The 17,851-nt window shown below is 54.6% G+C and overlaps 5 protein-coding genes across 5 annotated transcripts; 4 read left to right on the forward strand and 1 right to left on the reverse strand.

The window, feature by feature from the left end:
- Nucleotides 1-682: 682 nt before the first annotated feature.
- J7T54_003651 (catalase peroxidase hpi) lies at nucleotides 683-3,369 on the forward strand (the record flags this gene model as incomplete). The annotated part of the gene is made up of 6 exons (XM_051505155.1): nucleotides 683-1,030; nucleotides 1,088-1,461; nucleotides 1,662-1,687; nucleotides 1,739-1,803; nucleotides 1,861-3,296; nucleotides 3,363-3,369. 6 exons carry the CDS (start codon nucleotides 683-685, stop codon nucleotides 3,367-3,369), a joined length of 2,256 nt encoding a protein of 751 aa, XP_051363494.1.
- An 830-nt stretch (nucleotides 3,370-4,199) lies between these two features.
- J7T54_003652 (alcohol dehydrogenase) lies at nucleotides 4,200-7,268 on the reverse strand (the record flags this gene model as incomplete). The annotated part of the gene is made up of 10 exons (XM_051505156.1): nucleotides 4,200-4,663; nucleotides 4,716-5,207; nucleotides 5,726-5,991; nucleotides 6,039-6,417; nucleotides 6,462-6,476; nucleotides 6,537-6,632; nucleotides 6,689-6,718; nucleotides 6,770-6,943; nucleotides 6,990-7,023; nucleotides 7,158-7,268. 10 exons carry the CDS (start codon nucleotides 7,266-7,268, stop codon nucleotides 4,200-4,202), a joined length of 2,061 nt encoding a protein of 686 aa, XP_051363495.1.
- A 1,892-nt stretch (nucleotides 7,269-9,160) lies between these two features.
- On the forward strand, nucleotides 9,161-10,717 carry J7T54_003653 (uncharacterized protein; the record flags this gene model as incomplete). The annotated part of the gene is made up of 3 exons (XM_051505158.1): nucleotides 9,161-9,300; nucleotides 9,356-9,932; nucleotides 10,052-10,717. 3 exons carry the CDS (start codon nucleotides 9,161-9,163, stop codon nucleotides 10,715-10,717), a joined length of 1,383 nt encoding a protein of 460 aa, XP_051363496.1.
- A 2,627-nt stretch (nucleotides 10,718-13,344) lies between these two features.
- J7T54_003654 (MFS quinate transporter) lies at nucleotides 13,345-15,045 on the forward strand (the record flags this gene model as incomplete). The annotated part of the gene is made up of 2 exons (XM_051505159.1): nucleotides 13,345-13,616; nucleotides 13,671-15,045. The coding sequence occupies 2 exons, from the start codon at nucleotides 13,345-13,347 to the stop codon at nucleotides 15,043-15,045; spliced, it is 1,647 nt and encodes a 548-aa protein (XP_051363497.1).
- Nucleotides 15,046-16,119: 1,074 nt separating this feature from the next.
- J7T54_003655 (Transcriptional regulatory protein-like protein) lies at nucleotides 16,120-17,748 on the forward strand (the record flags this gene model as incomplete). The annotated part of the gene is made up of 2 exons (XM_051505160.1): nucleotides 16,120-16,224; nucleotides 16,282-17,748. The coding sequence occupies 2 exons, from the start codon at nucleotides 16,120-16,122 to the stop codon at nucleotides 17,746-17,748; spliced, it is 1,572 nt and encodes a 523-aa protein (XP_051363498.1).
- Between the last annotated feature and the right edge of the window lie 103 nt (nucleotides 17,749-17,851).

Genomic DNA, 17,851 nt, shown 5'->3' on the forward strand with positions numbered 1-17,851 from the left:
AGTGCAAATGATGAATTGAGGCTTCGTTGATGATGGTGTTGAACGATGATGTTGATGAGGGGAGTGATTAGTCTCGGAGGGTGAGCTACCGGCAGATAATAATAGCAACCCTCGTTCCCCTGTCTTGGTGCCTCAGTCCCTACCACGTGCGGCGTGCCAATGATGACCCAAGCAGATCGGCGTTAACGTCAGATGATCTCCGAACAACACCTTCTTTCCCTCCATCTGCTGTAGATGTCAGGGGCCGCGACAGACACCAACGAGGTGGCGGTCCTCAATCATAAACCTGTCCAAAGTCGAGGACGTCAACTGCCACTTCTACTTGTAAGCGTCAGTGGCGACCGGCGCCGACCGCTTGTACGGCATCAGCTAGAGTGGGTCCCGACGGACTGATTGACCACTAGGAAACGGTCGGACGGTCATTGTGCATGATGCTACTCGCACAGTAGCCTGAGGTGCGTACGCAGCGCGGGGTTGACGACCGACGAGCGCTGCACTATTAGTAACTAGGTTTGCAGGCTTCGGCTTCCATAAGGCCTCGGCTCACCCATCCATCCCCTCTCTTATACCGACCCTTCTCCCCCCCCTTCCTGTGATCACAGTGACAACCTTTGTATATTCTACCTTGGGTTACAAACGCACCCTATCGATCGAACGGTAAATCAGCATACACGTCGACAAAATGGGCGAGAACATTGAGGAAAAGAAGTGTCCCTTCTCGCGGACCATGAACACCGGCGGCGGTGGCATGCAAGTCCGCGACTGGTGGCCTGACAGCCTCAAGCTCAACATCCTCCGCCAACACACCTCGGTGACCAATCCCATGGACGAGGACTTTGACTACGTCAAGGCCTTCAACAGCATCGACTATCAGGCGCTCAAGGAGGACATCCGCAAGGTCTGCAGGACCTCGCAGTCATGGTGGCCAGCCGACCACGGCCACTACGGTGGTTTCTTCGTTCGAATGGCTTGGCATGCGGCTGGCACTTACCGTGTCTTCGATGGACGCGGTGGTGGTGGCCAGGGTCAGGTACGTTATTGATGCCGGCGACGATCGCGCTCGAAGCACCCGCTCACATGTCCACAGCAACGATTCGCTCCTCTCAACTCATGGCCCGACAACACTTCCCTCGACAAGGCCCGCCGCCTTCTCTGGCCCGTGAAGCAGAAGTACGGGAACAAGATCTCATGGGCCGATCTCATCCTCCTGACGGGCAACGTCGCCCAGGAGGACATGGGTTTCAAGACTTTTGGCTTCGCGGCCGGTCGTGCCGATACCTGGGAGGCCGACGAGAGCACCTACTGGGGCGCTGAGAACACTTGGCTCGGCAACGATGTTCGTTACAAGGACGGACAGAAGGGCCTTGCTGCCCATGGTGTCATTTCTGGCGACGAGGGCCCTGACAGCAAGAACCGCCCCCAGCATGGTCGCCAGCTTGAGGCGCCACTCGGTGCTTCTCAGTAAGTATTACTTGTCCTTCTATTTGTTTTAGGTGTGCAGGCGTGCGAGGCTGTGCTTCTGCCCCAATTCCCGGTCGGCTTCATTCTCGCCGCCGCACCCCGTCCCGTGTACTCACCTCCACCTCCCATTGCCTCCAGTCTACAACCACACAGCATCGCAAACACTCAAATCATGGAAATGATGCTAATCCAACGCCCAGCCATGGTCTAATTTACGTGAATCCGGGTTAGTAATCACTGTTATTTGATGACGAGTCGCTGAACTAACTGTGCGCAGAGGGACCCGACGGCAACCCTGATCCTGTTGCTGCTGCTCACGATATTCGTGACACATTTGGCAGGGTAAGTGTCCCAAGACGAGATGGAACGTGGAACGAATGTGTCTGACTCGATCCCTAGATGGCCATGAACGACTATGAGACCGTGGCTCTCATTGCTGGTGGCCATAGCTTTGGCAAGACCCACGGTGCCGGTCCCTCGGACAATGTGGGCGCTGAGCCTGAAGGTGCTCCCATCGAACAGCAAGGTCTGGGCTGGAACAACTCTTACAAGAGCGGTAAGGGCCCGGACACAATTACCAGTGGTCTCGAGGTCATCTGGACCAAGACGCCCAACAAGTGGTCTCACAACTACCTCGAGTACTTGTTCAAGTACGACTGGGAGCTCACCAAGTCCCCCGCTGGTGCTTCTCAGTTCGTTGCCAAAACCGACGACCTCATCATCCCCGATGCGTTCGACCCCAACAAGAAGCACAAACCTACCATGTTGACGACCGACTTGTCCCTGCGCTTCGACCCCGAGTACGAGAAGATCTCGCGTCACTTCCTGGAGAACCCCGAGGAGTTTGCCGACGCCTACGCCAAGGCGTGGTTCAAGCTTCTCCACCGTGACTTGGGTCCTCGCGATCGCTATATCGGCCCCGAGGTACCCAAGGAGGTATTCGACTGGCAGGACCCCATTCCCAAGCCCGACTATCCCATTGTCGACGCCAGCGACATTGCCAACCTCAAGCGCGAGATCCTCAACACTGGCATCGCTCCTCACAAGCTGATCTCTGCCGCTTTTGCCTCTGCCTCGACCTTCCGTGGCAGCGACAAGCGCGGTGGTGCCAATGGTGCCCGCATCCGCCTGGCCCCCATGAAGGACTGGAAGGTCAACAACCCTCCTCAGCTAGCCGAGGTCCTCCAGACCCTCGAGGGCGTGCAGCAGAAGTTTGGCAAGAAGGTGTCCATGGCTGACCTCATCGTCATTGGTGGCAGCGCCGCCGTTGAGAAGGCTGCCAAGGAGGGCGGTCTCGATGTCGAGGTTCCCGTCACTCCCGGTCGCGGCGACGCGACCCAGGAGCAGACCGACGCCAAGTCCATTGCCCACCTCGAGCCCTTCGCGGACGGCTTCCGCAGCTACGGCCAGTCTACCGATCGCGTCAAGACCGAGCACATGCTCGTCGACCGCGCCCAGCTCCTCACCCTGTCTGCACCCGAGATGACCGTTCTCCTGGGTGGTCTCCGTGTCCTGGGTGCCAACTACGATGGTTCTTCGCACGGTGTCTTCACCAAGCGTCCCGGTGTCCTGACCAACGATTTCTTCGTCAACCTCCTCGACATGAGCACCGAGTGGAAGGCCAACCCTGGTGGCGAAACCTTTGAGGGTGTCGACCGCGAGTCCGGCAGCAAGAAGTGGACCGCTAGCCGCACCGACCTCATCTTTGGCTCGCACGCCGAACTCCGCGCCTACTCCGAGGTCTACGCTTGCGCAGATGGTGCCGGCAAGTTTGTCAAGGACTTTGTCAAGGTGTGGGACAAGATCATGAACCTCGATCGTTTCGACCAGGCAAGGTCCGTCTCATACTCCAAGCCCCGTCTATAATGTGGCTTGCAGCTGATTTTAATTTTCACTTTTAGATTGTAAGAAAAGAATCAATTCACAAGATCACGGGTCCCACTCAATTTGGACCAAGGCGACCCACCTCATCCATCCATGAACGGCACGAAGTTATGTGAGAGACGATGTGGCTTGCGAAATGTTGCGGTGTCCGACAGGAAGGCATTTGGCTAGGCAGTTTAGGCCTGTCAATTTAATTCAATTGGACCCGAGACCCGTCTTCATTGGTGCGTGGCGCACGGCTGGCTGGGTGTCATGAGCCTGTTTGTCCTATCAACCTTGCGAGAAATTATTCTCGTGGGTCGACAATGGCATCGCGTCTTTATAATTCCCGCATCTGGCAGTTCATGGCTGACTCTGACACATCTAGCTGCCAATATGGGGCTCTTGGCGACTCAAGCTGTTAATTTCGGCTCTCGAATTGATTAGTCGAGCCCATAGGCTTCTTTTTGGTGGAATGGCCGGCAGACCCGTTGGCATGTCCCGCGGCATCCGGATGGTCAGCCTCGGGAGTTCCCGAGGCACATGCGGCGACGTTGGCGCGCCTCTGTCCTGCCGAGGTCTACAGCAGCATTTTCCCTGGCTGGGCGGGAGAGGTCAATGATCTTGTCCAATGTTCAATGCTCCAGTAGCAAAGCTTCCGCGTAAACGACTGCACTGTTTTCGCACTCTATCTGAAGCGGCCCTCCCGTAGCCAACGCCGGGCATGTTCATGAGCTTCTCGAAAAATGTGGTTCGATGCGTGCCACGTCAAAATTCCAACCAAGAACCCTTTCTGACCATGGAAGGTTTGTGTGTTTGTTTGAGTCGCATGAGACATTCGACTGCCAGCAAGACTATCCTTCACTTTCCTATCTTCACCGCCAGTATGTAGGAGCGTCACCACGAGTCCTTTCCCAGGCCTTGTCCAGCGACTCAACCACCTCATCCGGCAACGGTCCCTTCTCGCACGCATCAATGTTCTGCTCCAGCTGCGCGTATGAGCTGATGCCCAAGATCACGCCATCGTTACCACCTTTCGCGGGTGTTTGCAGCTTGCTGTGGTGGATGCACCACCGGAGTCCAACCTCTATGAGGGGAATGTCGTGCTTCCTGGCGACGGGCTCCACGATGGCCAGGGCGTCCATAGTCGACTGCTTAAAGTATCTCTCCGTGTACATCTTGCCCATGGCCGAAGCTTTGTCACTGAAACGACCCTCTGTCGGCTTGTCAAGGCTGGTGTACTTGCCCGAGAAGAGCCCGGCAGCCAATGGGTTGTAGATGACGAGCGAGATGCCAAACTTGCGTAGACACGGCTCAAGCTCTGACTCGAGGGCGCGGGCTGCCCTATCAGCATGGGGGGACTGCAAACTTAGGAAAATAACAGAACTCACTGATGGCGTTGTACATGCCCTGGTACACAGTAGGCTGCACAAAGTCCCTCCTCTCGCAAATGCCAACAATCTCAGCCACCTCCCACGAGGCATAGTTGCTCAGGCCCAGTCTCTTGAACTTGCCATCCTTGTACATCTGGTCCACGACTTCGAGCGTCTTCTCAAAACTGGTGGCTCGATCAGGCGCGTGCAGATAGAAGATGTCGGTGCCGTCCAAGCCCAGTTTCTTCAGACTCGCGTCCCACGCTGGGACGATCTTGTCGGGGGCGTGATCTCCGGGCGTCACAGGCATGATTTTGGAGGCGATACTGAAGCCTCGCTCCTTGAAACCGGCGTCCTTGGTCCATTCCTCCTGCTTCCCGCCGACGTACACCGCCGCCGTGTCGAGCTCCTTGTATCCCTTGGCCGATAGGTAGTCCAGGCACTTTTTGTACTGCTCGAGGTCGGTGATGCGGGCGCCCTTGTCGGCGTCGGGACCAATAGTCATGGTCCCTAGGATGAGACGTGGCTGAGGAGACATTTTCACTGCATCTTGTTGTTTGGCGATGAAATGAGAGTTCTGCAATGAGATGGTCTATTTGAAATATCAATCCGCAACACCTTGAAAATCCCGGCGTTCTGTCTGATCACCGGGGCACCCTCCGACGCTCGGAGTGGAGGCGAAGCGGGGTTCGGATGGCCGTCTCTCGGATGTCCTGGACTCCTGCAGTTCATGTCCAGAAGACTCGGGTCTGAGCACTTGCTGTGGCAATGTTGATGCTTTCCGGGCTTACGTGTGTGGTGCACATTCAGTCACAGAGGTGCGGTGCTGGCTGACCAAAGTTCAAATCTCTCTTCACTTCATGTTCACAATGGTAACTTCAAATTGGTCATCAATGCACGGTATTAAACAGGCCAAAAGGGAATTCCACTATGCTCTGAATGTGTCTAATTGGCGTACATACGCAACACAAGGCAAATCACACGCAAATGACTGATTGATGAATACACGAGTTCTACTTAGAACCCACCGTTGGGGTGGATCAGGACCTTGGTGTATCCATCGATCCTCTTGTCAAACTTCTCATAGGCGACCTCTGCGTCCTCAAGGCCGATCTCGTGGGACACGACAAAGCTCGGCTTGGCTCTGCCGGAGATGATGAGGTCGCGCAGCTGCCTGTTGTACGCTTTGACGTTGCACTGTCCTGTCTTGAGGGACAGACCCTTCTCAAACAGCTTGCCAAAGCTTAGACTGATCATCCCCTTCGACGAGCTCTCGTCAGGGGCTCCAGGGTCACTGTGGCCATTAGCCGCCTCATCAAACCAAGGAATGCGGTCGCTCACCTGGGAACATATAGTCCTGGAATACCCAGACCACCGCAGGCGCGCGTGACCTTGATCATGTTTTCCAACACAATGTTAGGCTGCTCCTTGTCACCACTCGTGGTGACGGCCTGGTACCCGACGGCGTCGACGGATCGGTCGACCATGCCGTCATTGGCCTTGATGATCTGGTCCACGGCATCACCCTTGGAAAAGTCGATGGCTATGCAGCCAATTTTCTCGGCCGTTTGCAACCTCTCGGGAACCCTATCGACCACGTACACGCGGGACGCGCCTCGGAGGACGGCGCTGTAGGCCGCCATGAGACCTACGGGCCCTGCGCCAAAGACGGCGATGCTTTCTCCGGCCTGGAACCCGGAAATTTCGACGCCATGCCAGCCTTGGGTGGTTAGGTGATTTCCTGCCACCAGCGCGGACTCTTACCGGTAGGAAATATGTCTGCACACGTCAGTCGCGGATACCACATTAGCGACCTTAGCGGAAGAACAGTGTACTCACCCGCCAACAGAATAAAGTCTGCCTCGTGCTCTTTGCCGGCGGGAAGCTTCAGAGCATTAAAATCCGCATAGGGGACGCGGATGTACTGAGCCTGGCCTGGGAGTGTCAGTCGAATAAAAAGCAGCATGCTCCCACGTCCCCTCGTGGAGTACCTCCTCGATAAGGGCCCATGGCGACGTAGCCTATGATATTCTGTCAGCGTCGCTCAACCGTACCGCGCGTACTGCACATACCGTATGCTCCTCCGGCAAATCCAGGATTGACGCCTGTGCAAAAGGCAGTCTTTCCACTTTCGCAATTGCGGCATCGGCCGTCAGCAACGTTGAACGGCATGACGACTCGGTCACCCTTGTTCAGCAGGGTCACGCCCTCTCCGAGTTCGTCGACAATGCCCATGTTCTCGTGACCTAAATGGTGAGCGTGGCTTTCTCAATGTCGATATTGCCAACATACCAAAGGTGATGCCGGCTTGAGCAGCTGTGCGGCCCTCATACATGCTGTGGACGGCGTGAGCAGAAGACACACAGGAGAGTTTGGCATCTCACTGCAAATCAGATCCACATATGGCAGCCTGGACGCGTCAATAAGCGCACTGCAGCTCAGCACGACAGGGTGACTTACAGTCGTCACCTTGACAATGACATCGTCGGGGTGCTCTAACTTTGGTCTCTCCACATCCTCCACCTTGACCTGGAAGGGTCCCTGGTAGTTGACAGCTCGCATGCTCGACATTGTGTGGTTTGGATGGATCAGTTCAGTGATGATGGTGTAAAACGACAAGACCTATCGAGCGAAGGACTGATATCTTCAGCAATTGCACGGATACGCACACACACACATATATATATATACAGGCTTCTTGTGTCGTCATGTGCGGGGAACCATACATGTATGATACGTTTAACAATCAATCGAGTCGGGGAACCGGCTTAGGTCGAAGGGATGATGATGGTGGTGTCTTAGTGGGGAACTCCAAGGGCGGGTGACAACTCCTCTCCGGAATTCCGGGGAAATTCATGGTCTAGAACGACCCTGCAAAGTGTATTGATATTGGTTTCCACTTGAGTATGTGAAACTTCTCCGTTGGCAATGTGTACCTGCCTAGGGAAAAGAACCAGCAGGGCTGTCGTCCTGAGCCGTCTGAAGGTCCCGTATTGCATAGTGAGTGACTCGCAGCGGTTCACGACGCTGGATTCGGTCTCGACTAGGCCGAGGGGCATGTCGGAATAGAATGTAGACGGACTGATACCAAGAGGCTCCCATACTTTCTTGAACTTATGAAGTCTCGCAAATTCGTGCAGATTCTATAGATCAAATGGCTTCGGCGACTTGGCCTTCCTAATAAGGGTTCTCTTGTCATACGGCTACGTTTCGCCCGGCTCGAGTATAAGCGGAATCTCGAGCTACTCATGAGAACAGTGATCAAGCATCTCTTTCTCCTTTCTGAGTGCCGCTTCATGTCGGAAGGGATATATGAGATGTAGGCGACCTCTGATAGACGAGCCATGAAATATCTATACGTTTTCAATGAGGTGACCGAGGGTATGGCCTTAGTCATACATATTTTACCTGATATTTAATGAATTTGTGGGTATTTCCAAGATATACTGGGCCTTGTAATTTAATCAAATCCTTTCAGAATGCTTGACTTGTGTATACGCGGTGTTCCTGGCTCGGTTGGCTGATTAAGGTGTTTGGCGATATACTGCAGTACTATATACAGTATGTGCCACGTCTGGTTTAAACACCGCCAGCACTAGCCAGGAGACTCGTCGATTGGTCGCTATAGACCAGGTCGGCAAGGATGACCTCGAGTGTACCCTTCCTACAGACCATATCATGGGGTTGAGTCTATTATTTTGGTGTGGCATCTTGGCGACCGCAGGTTCATGTTTTTCCAGAGACACTCGCCGCACTCATGATCAAAGGGAACTATTCCTTTGCTGATCAGGACAGATCTATTGACAAAAGGTTCCTGGATGTGCTTTCCGAGGCATACTGCGACTCAGATTACAACGCAGCGTTGAAAACGTTCTTGATCCCAATACGTCTATAGGGTAAGCAAGCCAACAGAGCACAATAACTAACTAGCCCTTGTGATAGATACCTGGGTAATCACCATATTCAGCGTCAATACACTTGGTGACGATAAGCAAAATATTGCTATGCTGATAGTATTGGAATTGAATCAGGCAGATTTATACTCGATTTTTCCGCGACTGAAATCAATGATAATATCAACCCATATCACAAAGAGATAATTGTTCACTCACTAGTCACCACCAACTGCATCATCACCCCACTGCATGGCGCGAACAAGCGGACCAAAAATCTGCCCTCCCAGCTCATCTTGCCCTTGTGGCTCTTCATGGTGATTTCATTTGATGCTGGCTTGGTCCAGCTCGTGTTTCTTTTCTTTTTACGGCGGACTGGACTACTCGACCTTCCCCTTCGATGTCTGCTTCTGCAGGTTGACCCACATCCTGGATCCGCTGGCAGATCGATGGCAAAAGAACTTCCGTCGTCGCCTGGCGGGATCAGATGGCGGGCCCTTGGTGGACGTCGTCAAATCTTCAACACACCCATCAACCTCGACGACCCCGCACGGCCCTTTCAGGCCCAGAATGTCACCCCGACCTATCAAGCGTGTCGCTGTCGTGGGCGCCGGCCCCTCTGGTGCGATAGCCATTGACGCCCTGGCCAGGGAGCAGGCTTTCGATATCATCCGCGTCTTTGAGCGGCGTGAGGCTGCGGGAGGATGCTGGTGAGTCCATGTGGCTGTCTGGAAGTTAAGGACAACCAGTATTGATGCTCACTAGGATTGGCGACAATGGACGGCCACCGCCGACAGAGACAGACCTGGCCACGTTGGGGGACCGCACGGCAGACAAGCCAATCGAGATTCCATCACATCTCCCTGCATTTGCGCCAAGGACCCAGCAGGATCGTTATACAGAGTCGTCCATATATCCTTACCTGGAGACCAATGTCGACGAATTGACGATGCGGTTCACAGAGGAGCCGTTCCCGGATGAAAAGAGCGAGCGCTCCATTGACCTCTATGGCCCGAACACGCCATTCCGACACTGGAAAGTGGTTCGGGATTATGTGCAGTCACTCGTGCAACGTCGTGGCTATGAGGATTACGTCTCGTACAACACGACGGTGGAGCGCGCCGAGAAGATTGGCCATGAGTGGAAGGTGACTTTGCGTAAAGGCGGTCAGGAACGAGATTATTTCTGGGTGGAATGGTTCGACGCAGTGGTGGTGGCCTCGGGTCACTACGCCGTGCCGTACATCCCGACGATACCAGGCCTCGAGGACACAGAGAGGAGCCGTCCTGGTACAGTCGTCCACAGCAAGCACTTTCGAGGGCGAGACATGTATGAGAATAAGGTGAGTCAGCACGCCCCAGTGACGCAGTCATGCTGACATTTAAATCGAAGCGCGTTGTTGTTGTGGGAGTCTCCGTCTCAGCAGCTGACATCGCCTTTGACCTGACAACAGTAGCCAAGAGCCCAGTCCATGCTGTTGTCATAGGCCACACAGCCAACGCCTACTTTGGCGATGTAGCATTCAATCACCCGCGGATCCAGCGTCATCACTCCATCACACGAGTCGACGGGAAGACGGTGCATTTCAGCGACGATACGTCGATCAGCGATGTTGATCACCTCATCTTCGGAACGGGGTACACGTGGACGTTACCATTCCTGCCGCAAGTGCCCATCCGCAAAAACCGCGTACCAGATCTGTATCAGCATGTTGTGTGGCGACACGACCCGACTCTGCTCTTTGTTGGTGCCGTCAACGCTGGACTCACGTTCAAGATCTTTGAATGGCAAGCCGTCTACGCCGCGAGACTCTTAAGCGGACGCGGCAAGCTACCACCCGTCAGCGAACAAGCCAAGTGGGAGGAAGACCGCATCAAGGCACGAGGCGACGGCCCAAAGTTCGCCGTCATCCATCCCGATTTCGAGGCGTACTTCAACCAGCTAAGGGAGCTTGCTGGCGATGGCGATGGCGTGGGCAGAAAGCTGCCAGCTTTCGATCGAAGGTGGTTCAGGCAGTTTATGGAAACCCACGAAAGCAGGAAACGCATGTGGCGTCGCATCATTGCCGCCGCGCGGGAAGAGCTAGAGGAGAGCGAAGCCTCCAGTAAACCGAAAGCGCGTCTTTAGCATAGAAGCCGCTCGAGGCGCTGGTGTGTAGGCTCCACCAAGAAGGTCCCTTCGAGAGCAATATATAGAAACATTGTAGGTAGTGGAGACGACGCAAGTGACCAAAAGTATTCTTGTTCAAGGTAGATCTGCATTCTTGAAGAAGGAAGAACTCCCCCTCCTATTCCAGAGTTTGATAGTCATTGCTTGCTGTGTACAACGGAGAGAAAGACCAAAGGAGGGTAATTTAGGGACTCCTCGAGCAGACATCGAGACTCACAAGACTATCGAAGGATGTGCCAGGAACTTTGGTGGAAGCCTGGAGCTGGGGAGTAATTTATCTTGGCTGAGCATTAGACACTTGGAGACAATTCACTCGCTGATGCTTGGCTGTGCAGTGACAGGTTTGAAGCAAGCATATCATAAGCCTGTCTTCCGGTTAATTCGCGAGCTTCCCGTGAAAATCGCGTTGTGAGTATTTTGGACACCATGGAAAGTGTCCGAAACACGATCAGCACACCGGCTTTCCCTGTCATTCTTGGAGCCTCCTCCAATATTTCCCCCCGTATTCTCCTCGGTGTATTATCATGGCAGTTCATGTAGGGGTCCGACTGTTGCCGCTTTCAGCAATAATCCACACACCCCTGACGAACCAAGCCTATGTACAGATCTAGAGGTCAGTGTCGGGACCTATGCGCGCTGCACTGCATGGGTCAAGTCCTTGAGCTCGAACTGAGAGTAGTGTACAATACCGGGATAATTCGGGTAGTCTTTGGAGTGTATGTTCCCTCTCTTGCGTGCATGCATGGCGTGATTTTGTGGCTACACATGCGCTCACATCTTGTAAAGCGTCCTGCTACCATGGTCTCAAGCAGCGAGTGTAGGGCTGTAAGTTGGCCTAAGGAGTTGATGATTCGTGAAGAGCAGCCGAACAGCCAGTAGTCTACAAATTCGCGCTCTCCGACGCCCCAACAATCCCAAGCATGCTGCATGTTATCCGTAACTTCTTGTTATTGCTGCCTAGACATGCGTCCAACCTTGCAACAACCATGTATACTGCCCCCACAAACCCGTGGACCGCTTTGCGGACCTGAGGCACACGCTGTACGTAGCCCAGCCTCTCAGCCTCTGCCGCTGAGAAGGCTTACTTGGCGCAAGGACGTACATGAGCGGGTTGCAGTAGAATGCTTCTGGTGTCGAACTAGCGTTCTATGGCCGAAAAGGCGTGTCTGAACTCTGGCGTCATATCTCCATGTTACGATTGTGCTCACGCGTGCCGTAGCGTGTCCGCAAGCAGAGCTTCCACCTCGAGGATTCACGATAATGAACCTTAACCCCAGATCTTCTGGTACCCCGTTCTCAAAACTCGGGGAAACTAAACGTGGAATTGTCGTGGGACACGAAATCCACCCGGGGCATTGTCGTATTCAGCGCACGTAGCACTCGTCCTTCAAGGCTTCAAGTCGGGATCAGCCCTTCCGCCGCATGGGGTTGTGGATCTGGAGCAAACAGAGGCAAAATATTCGGGGTCCCCATGCGTATCGCGCAGCCATTCATCATCACGCATTGATACCGCGCGGAGGCAACCAAGTGGCCTAGCAGTTGTTAAGGCTCGGGAAATGGCCGACATTCCCCATTTCTTCTTGACAGAGCCGGGTTGTGGTAGGGATCTCGAGGGCTTCCAGAAGCGCCAAGACCGAGTGAACGGCAATTCAATGCCGTCTCGGCGGCATGCAAGATCGGCGCCGGGCCTTAGCGCGCCATTGGCCGCTCCGGGTCATTGATCGCTCCTGTCTTAAGAGCTTGTCCTCCTAGTGTCTCAGCATCCACTGCCAGAAGCGTGGAGGCGGCGGCATGATGGTTTGGAGAATTGAGGAGATGGACACGCTTTGATTGGGCAAAGTATTGAATATCTGGGGGGATTCACAATCGGACGGCAACAAAAGTGCCGACCTCGACATTGGTTTCGCATGGAGAGACACGGGAGAGACTGACTCGCCTCTCGTCTCCCGCCAGCAGCAGCGCTGGATTTTGGCCACTAACGACAATCAGCCAAGCTCTGGACAGAGCACAACACAGAGAAATGGTCGATTCTCCGCTTGTGGACGACTCTGCAAGGCTAGAGAATGAAAGCCCACTGATGGGGCCACCTCGGTGAACTTCCAGACTGGCATCTCGAGGTTCACGACGACGACGTATATGCGGGATTTGAGAAGCCCTGTCAGTGGATCTGGAATGTCGTCGGGCTCCTCAGTCGCACCCTGCGTGCCCCATTTCTGTAGAGTTCCTCCGTTGGCTTAGTGACCAATTGTCTCGGACGTAGATGGGCGAGTGGGCGATGAAAACCCGGATCATCAAGACACCTCAGCCTGGGGGGGCCGTGGTTCACTGAGTGTTTGAGGCAATCTTACCAATGTTATTCTATGGGTCTGGGGTCATGCCCCTCGAGAAAGAGGGCTAGCTGGATACTCGTGTGTAGAACTTACGTAGGACGCGCGGGAGAAGATATAAGACACTGGCCTTCCCCCATATCTCTGGTGTCGTATTCCTCACGAGCAGATCTGACAGGTGCCTCTCACGATACTCCTTGCCGGAACTCATCCTCGACAGCTCGACACCTACCAGACTCGCCACACTCTACCTTCATCATGGCTGGTGGTGCGGCTGTCAACATCCTCAAGTTCAACACGGGCGGCCTGCCCAAGGAGACGTTGAACTGGAGACTCTGGTTCGCCGTCTTTGCTTTCGGTCTCCTTGGAGCCGCCCGTGGTGTTGACGAGGGTCTCATCACTGGTGTGTTCAATTCGACGGCATTCAAGAAGCAGGTGGGCATCAACGACCTCGATGGCCCAGCCCTCGCCAGTGTCAAGGGCAATGTCTCGTCCATGGTCCAGCTGGGCAGCGTCCTCGGTGCTCTCTTGTAAGTTGCTTCGCGTCTTCTCCTCCGCGCCACAGCCGCCGCTAACCTCTTCAGTGCCTTCGTCGTCTGCGATCGCTGGGGCCGTATCTGGGCCACCCGTCAACTCTGCGCTCTGTGGCTCATCGGTATCTCCATCATGATGGCCAACTCGGGCAGCATGGCTGCCGTATACATCGGTCGCTTCATCGCTGGTGTTGGCATCGGCGAGACTGTGGTCGTTGGCCCCGTCTACCTCTCTGAGATTTCGCCTGCCCCTATCCGTGGTCTCTGCACCTGCGCCTTCACCGGGTCCGTCTATCTCGGTATCCTCGTCGCCTACGTGGCCAACTATGCCACTCACAAGACCATGGACGACACCTTTACCAGCTGGGCGCTGCCCACCTCTGTCCACCTCATGTTCGCCGGCATTATCCTGATCCTCAGCTTCTTCCAGCTCGAGTCCCCTCGACACTTCATCCGCACCGGGCAGCGCGAGAAGGCTCTCGTCACGCTTTGCAAGCTGCGTGGCCTGCCTGCCGATCACCCATACCTCCTCGACGAGATCACTGCGATTGACGTCTCCTTCCAGGAGGAGAAGGAGGCTACCCTAGGCTTGGGCTGGAAGGGTGTCGCCAAGGAGATCTTCACGGTCAAGCGCAACTCTTACCGCCTCTTCCTGACCAATCTCGCTCAGATCATGGCCTGCTGGTCTGGAGGCAGTTCCATCACCGTCTACGCCCCTGATCTGTTCAACCTGGTCGGCATCACCGGCGAGGAGCAGTCGCTCTTCTCCACCGTCATCTTTGGTATCGTCAAGTTCGTCTCCGCCGTTGTCTGCGCCTTGTTCCTGGTCGATCTTGCCGGCCGCAAGCGCTCTATCATCACGGGCATCATCCTCCAGACCATTGCCATGTTCTACATTGCCATCTTCCTCAACTTGGTCCCCATTGCCAACAACCCCGGCTTTGAGCCCTCGCCCTCCCAGAACAAGGCCTCTCAGGGCGCCATTGCCATGATCTACATCTCTGGTGCCGGCTGGGCCCTGGGCTGGAACAGTGGTCAGTACCTCCTGTCCTCGGAGCTGTTTCCCTTGCGCATCCGTGCCATCTGCAGCTCCATCACCATGTGCATGCACTTCCTGTGCCAGTACGCCACCAACCGCGCCCTGCCCAACATGCTCCTCGAAGACCACGGTCTCACCCCGCACGGTACCTTTTACTTCTTCGGCATCATGTCCATCATCGGTGGTGTCTGGGTCTGGCTCTGCGTCCCCGAGGCCGCTGGACGGTCCCTTGAGAGCATCGACAAGCTCTTCGACCTTCCCTGGTACAAGATCGGTCTTCGCGGCAAGGCATACGCCGAGGCATGGGACCGCGAGCAGGAGGAGCAACATGGAAACGAGAAGAAGGGGGCTGAAGTCCACTACACAGAGGACAAGGCTACCGCTTAGGAGTAGAAGAAAGGAAGGCAGATGAAAAAAATGAACACCATTATGAGTTTGAGTCGGATACACTTTGTCAAGAATGCAGAGTCGGGCGAAGTTCAAGTTGCTTAAAACCTCCAATTGTCGATAATTAATGCATGCACTCGTGCTTTCGTCACCAGACTACCCTACACCATACATAATAGTAGATATAAGGCTGCGACTGTGACGGTACTTCGAACCAAGTTGCGTCCTGCTTTTCCATGAAAATAAAGGCAATATCTAAGCAAGGTCTCGTCTCTCTATCTTTTCAGCCTGCGTCGTTATTCTCAGGTGACCTTGAGATTCAACAAGTTGTCGCGACCGACCGTGTCGTTCAACCAACTGGCTACTGCGCTAGGTAAAATATATAATTATAGCGGGGATCGCCAATGATTGGACATTGTGTTGCATATCTGAGTCTGATTGGCCGGGTCGTATAAATTGCCTACGCCAAGGTTTCCGTGTCCCTGTCATACAGACACCTCGATACGACTCACCGCCTCAACTCAGCCCTGCCAGGGCGCGTCTCATTCAGGCGCATGCCCTCCGCTCCGCTGCTTTGGAGAAACACCATATATCTCTAGACCAACAGCGCGCGCACCCTCCGCAAACTACTCACATGCACGATTGCTCATTCGTGGCCTCGTACAGACACGTGTACCTTATAGAACCGTCTCAATGTCGAGCCAATCCCACGTCCAACTTGTAAACAACTGCTCCTTAGATGATGGCATGACCACAGAAGCGTCCAAATTTCCGAAGAGGAAAAGAGCCTATCATCACAAGGTACGCACGGGATGCCTTACTTGCAAGTGAGTTCACAGCGGCCCTGTGCTGTTTGCGTGGCTGAACCTCGATAGGATCAGACGTGTTCGGTGTGACGAGGAGAAGCCGGCGTGCAATAGGTGCACGTCAACCGGACGCACATGCGACGGGTACCTGAGCACCAAGCCCGCGCCGGTAGCGCAGGATTCTTCGAATGACTTGTACGCCAAGAGACGCATCTCTCCGGATCTGCAACATGCAACTAGCGCAACCTACGCCGAAAGGATACTGTCCATGACGCCCGCAAGTCTTGGTGGAGATAACCGGCTCTTGCTACCCAAGCTCGACCCATCTGAGCTTCGAAGCTATCGATACTATGTTGAGGTTGTGGGTCCCTCGGTACGTTCCCTCGTGCAAGTGGGTGTGTCTGGGGGCACGACGCGCTGACTGTTCTAGCTGTCGGGCTTCTTCGATGCAGACTTCTGGCTGGTCGAGGCACTGAGGGTCTGCCACTCGGACGCTTCCATCTGGCATGCAATAGTCAGTCTCGGCGCAACCTACGAGTGCCAGCGAGATCCTCAGCGCCTTTCCAGCCTATCTCGCTTCGCCCTGCAACAGTTCAACTTAGCTATCCGCTGTCTGATGGAGCCGAATTCACCTCGGCATGCAGACAGGGGTAGGGCATTGACTGTGAGCACCATCTTTGCAGGCATCTCGAGCATACAAGGGCAGCACAAACAAGCAGCTATGCATGTCGAGGGAGGCTGCAAGATTTTGGAGGAACTGGAAGGCGACGAAATGAAGCCTGTTACGAAAAGCAATCAGAATCTGAAGAAGACATTGACAGAGCTGGAGTCCCTACCCATTGCCATTGCACCCATGCGGAATATCCTCATGAAGATCGACTTGATGCACAAGGCTCTGCAGCATGGTGGAGTTGCCGGCGCTATGCCAACCTCGCAAGTGATGAGAAACAACATTTTCCGTGTTTGGCAGTCGTACGAAGCTCCGAGCCCCTCGAAAGGGGTACATTCAACCCTCACACCAGAAGATATCATAATGGCCAGCCGCGCTGGCGAGTCACTGATGAACGGATTGGTATACGGCATGCAACAGCAGGTTGAATCCCTGGCCCAGCTGATGCTCGGAAAGGGGGACAGGAGTAACGAAGTCCACCGCATCAACGTCAGTCAACGGCCTCATACTCGGGTATACAAGGAGCTGAAGAAAGCACTGGCGGTGTTCGAGCACGAGCTGAGCAAAGAGTACTGTGGCTCAACGCGAGCATCGAGGACGGCCTTGCGCAATGGCACAACACCACTGAAGATGTTTCTGGCTGTATGTCGTATGATATTCTTGGCTGATCCCGAGGAGGCCGACCCAGTCAAGCGAGCCAAGAACTATCCCAGCCTATGTCACGAGATCATCGCCGCTGCCGAGAAGGTATGGTCAATAGACGACACCTACATCGACACTGGTGGCCGGAGCATTCCATTGACCCCAAAGTCCACGATTCTCGATGCTCTGTTCATGGTCGCCCTCGGGGGTTCTTCAATCCGCGTGCGTCGCCTGGCTGCAGCTCGGATGCGGTCCATGCACACCAAGCCGGAAGGGCTTTTCCACACGGTCATGGCAGCGAATCTCGCGGACTTGGTCACGAGCCGAGAGATCGCAGCCTATCAGACATGGCTTGGGGAGCAAAGGCTCAAGCAGTCAGAAGCAGGTCAGGATGGGTCTGGTGCTGGTGATCAAGCGCCTCCCGCCATTGAGGAGATTGACGAGGAGTCTTCTGTTCCGCTGCAACATCGTCTGCGCAACATGTCTATGAATTTTCCCGGGACAAAAAAGGCGCGTGTAAGACTACAGACATGGGGAGAATATGCTGCTGGCGAACCCGGGGTATTCCTCATGCTGGAATGGTGATTTATATGCTGTGCAACACGTCAGACGGGGTATCGGAGGCAAATACCTCATATTCTTTACGGAAGCAATCTCTACTCGATCGTTGTGGCGGAGCCTGCGAGTC

Source organism: Emericellopsis cladophorae (assembly GCF_022114955.1).
Source record: "Emericellopsis cladophorae strain MUM 19.33 chromosome Unknown NODE_12_length_473309_cov_116_543296, whole genome shotgun sequence".
Classification (NCBI taxonomy): domain Eukaryota; kingdom Fungi; phylum Ascomycota; class Sordariomycetes; order Hypocreales; family Bionectriaceae; genus Emericellopsis; species Emericellopsis cladophorae.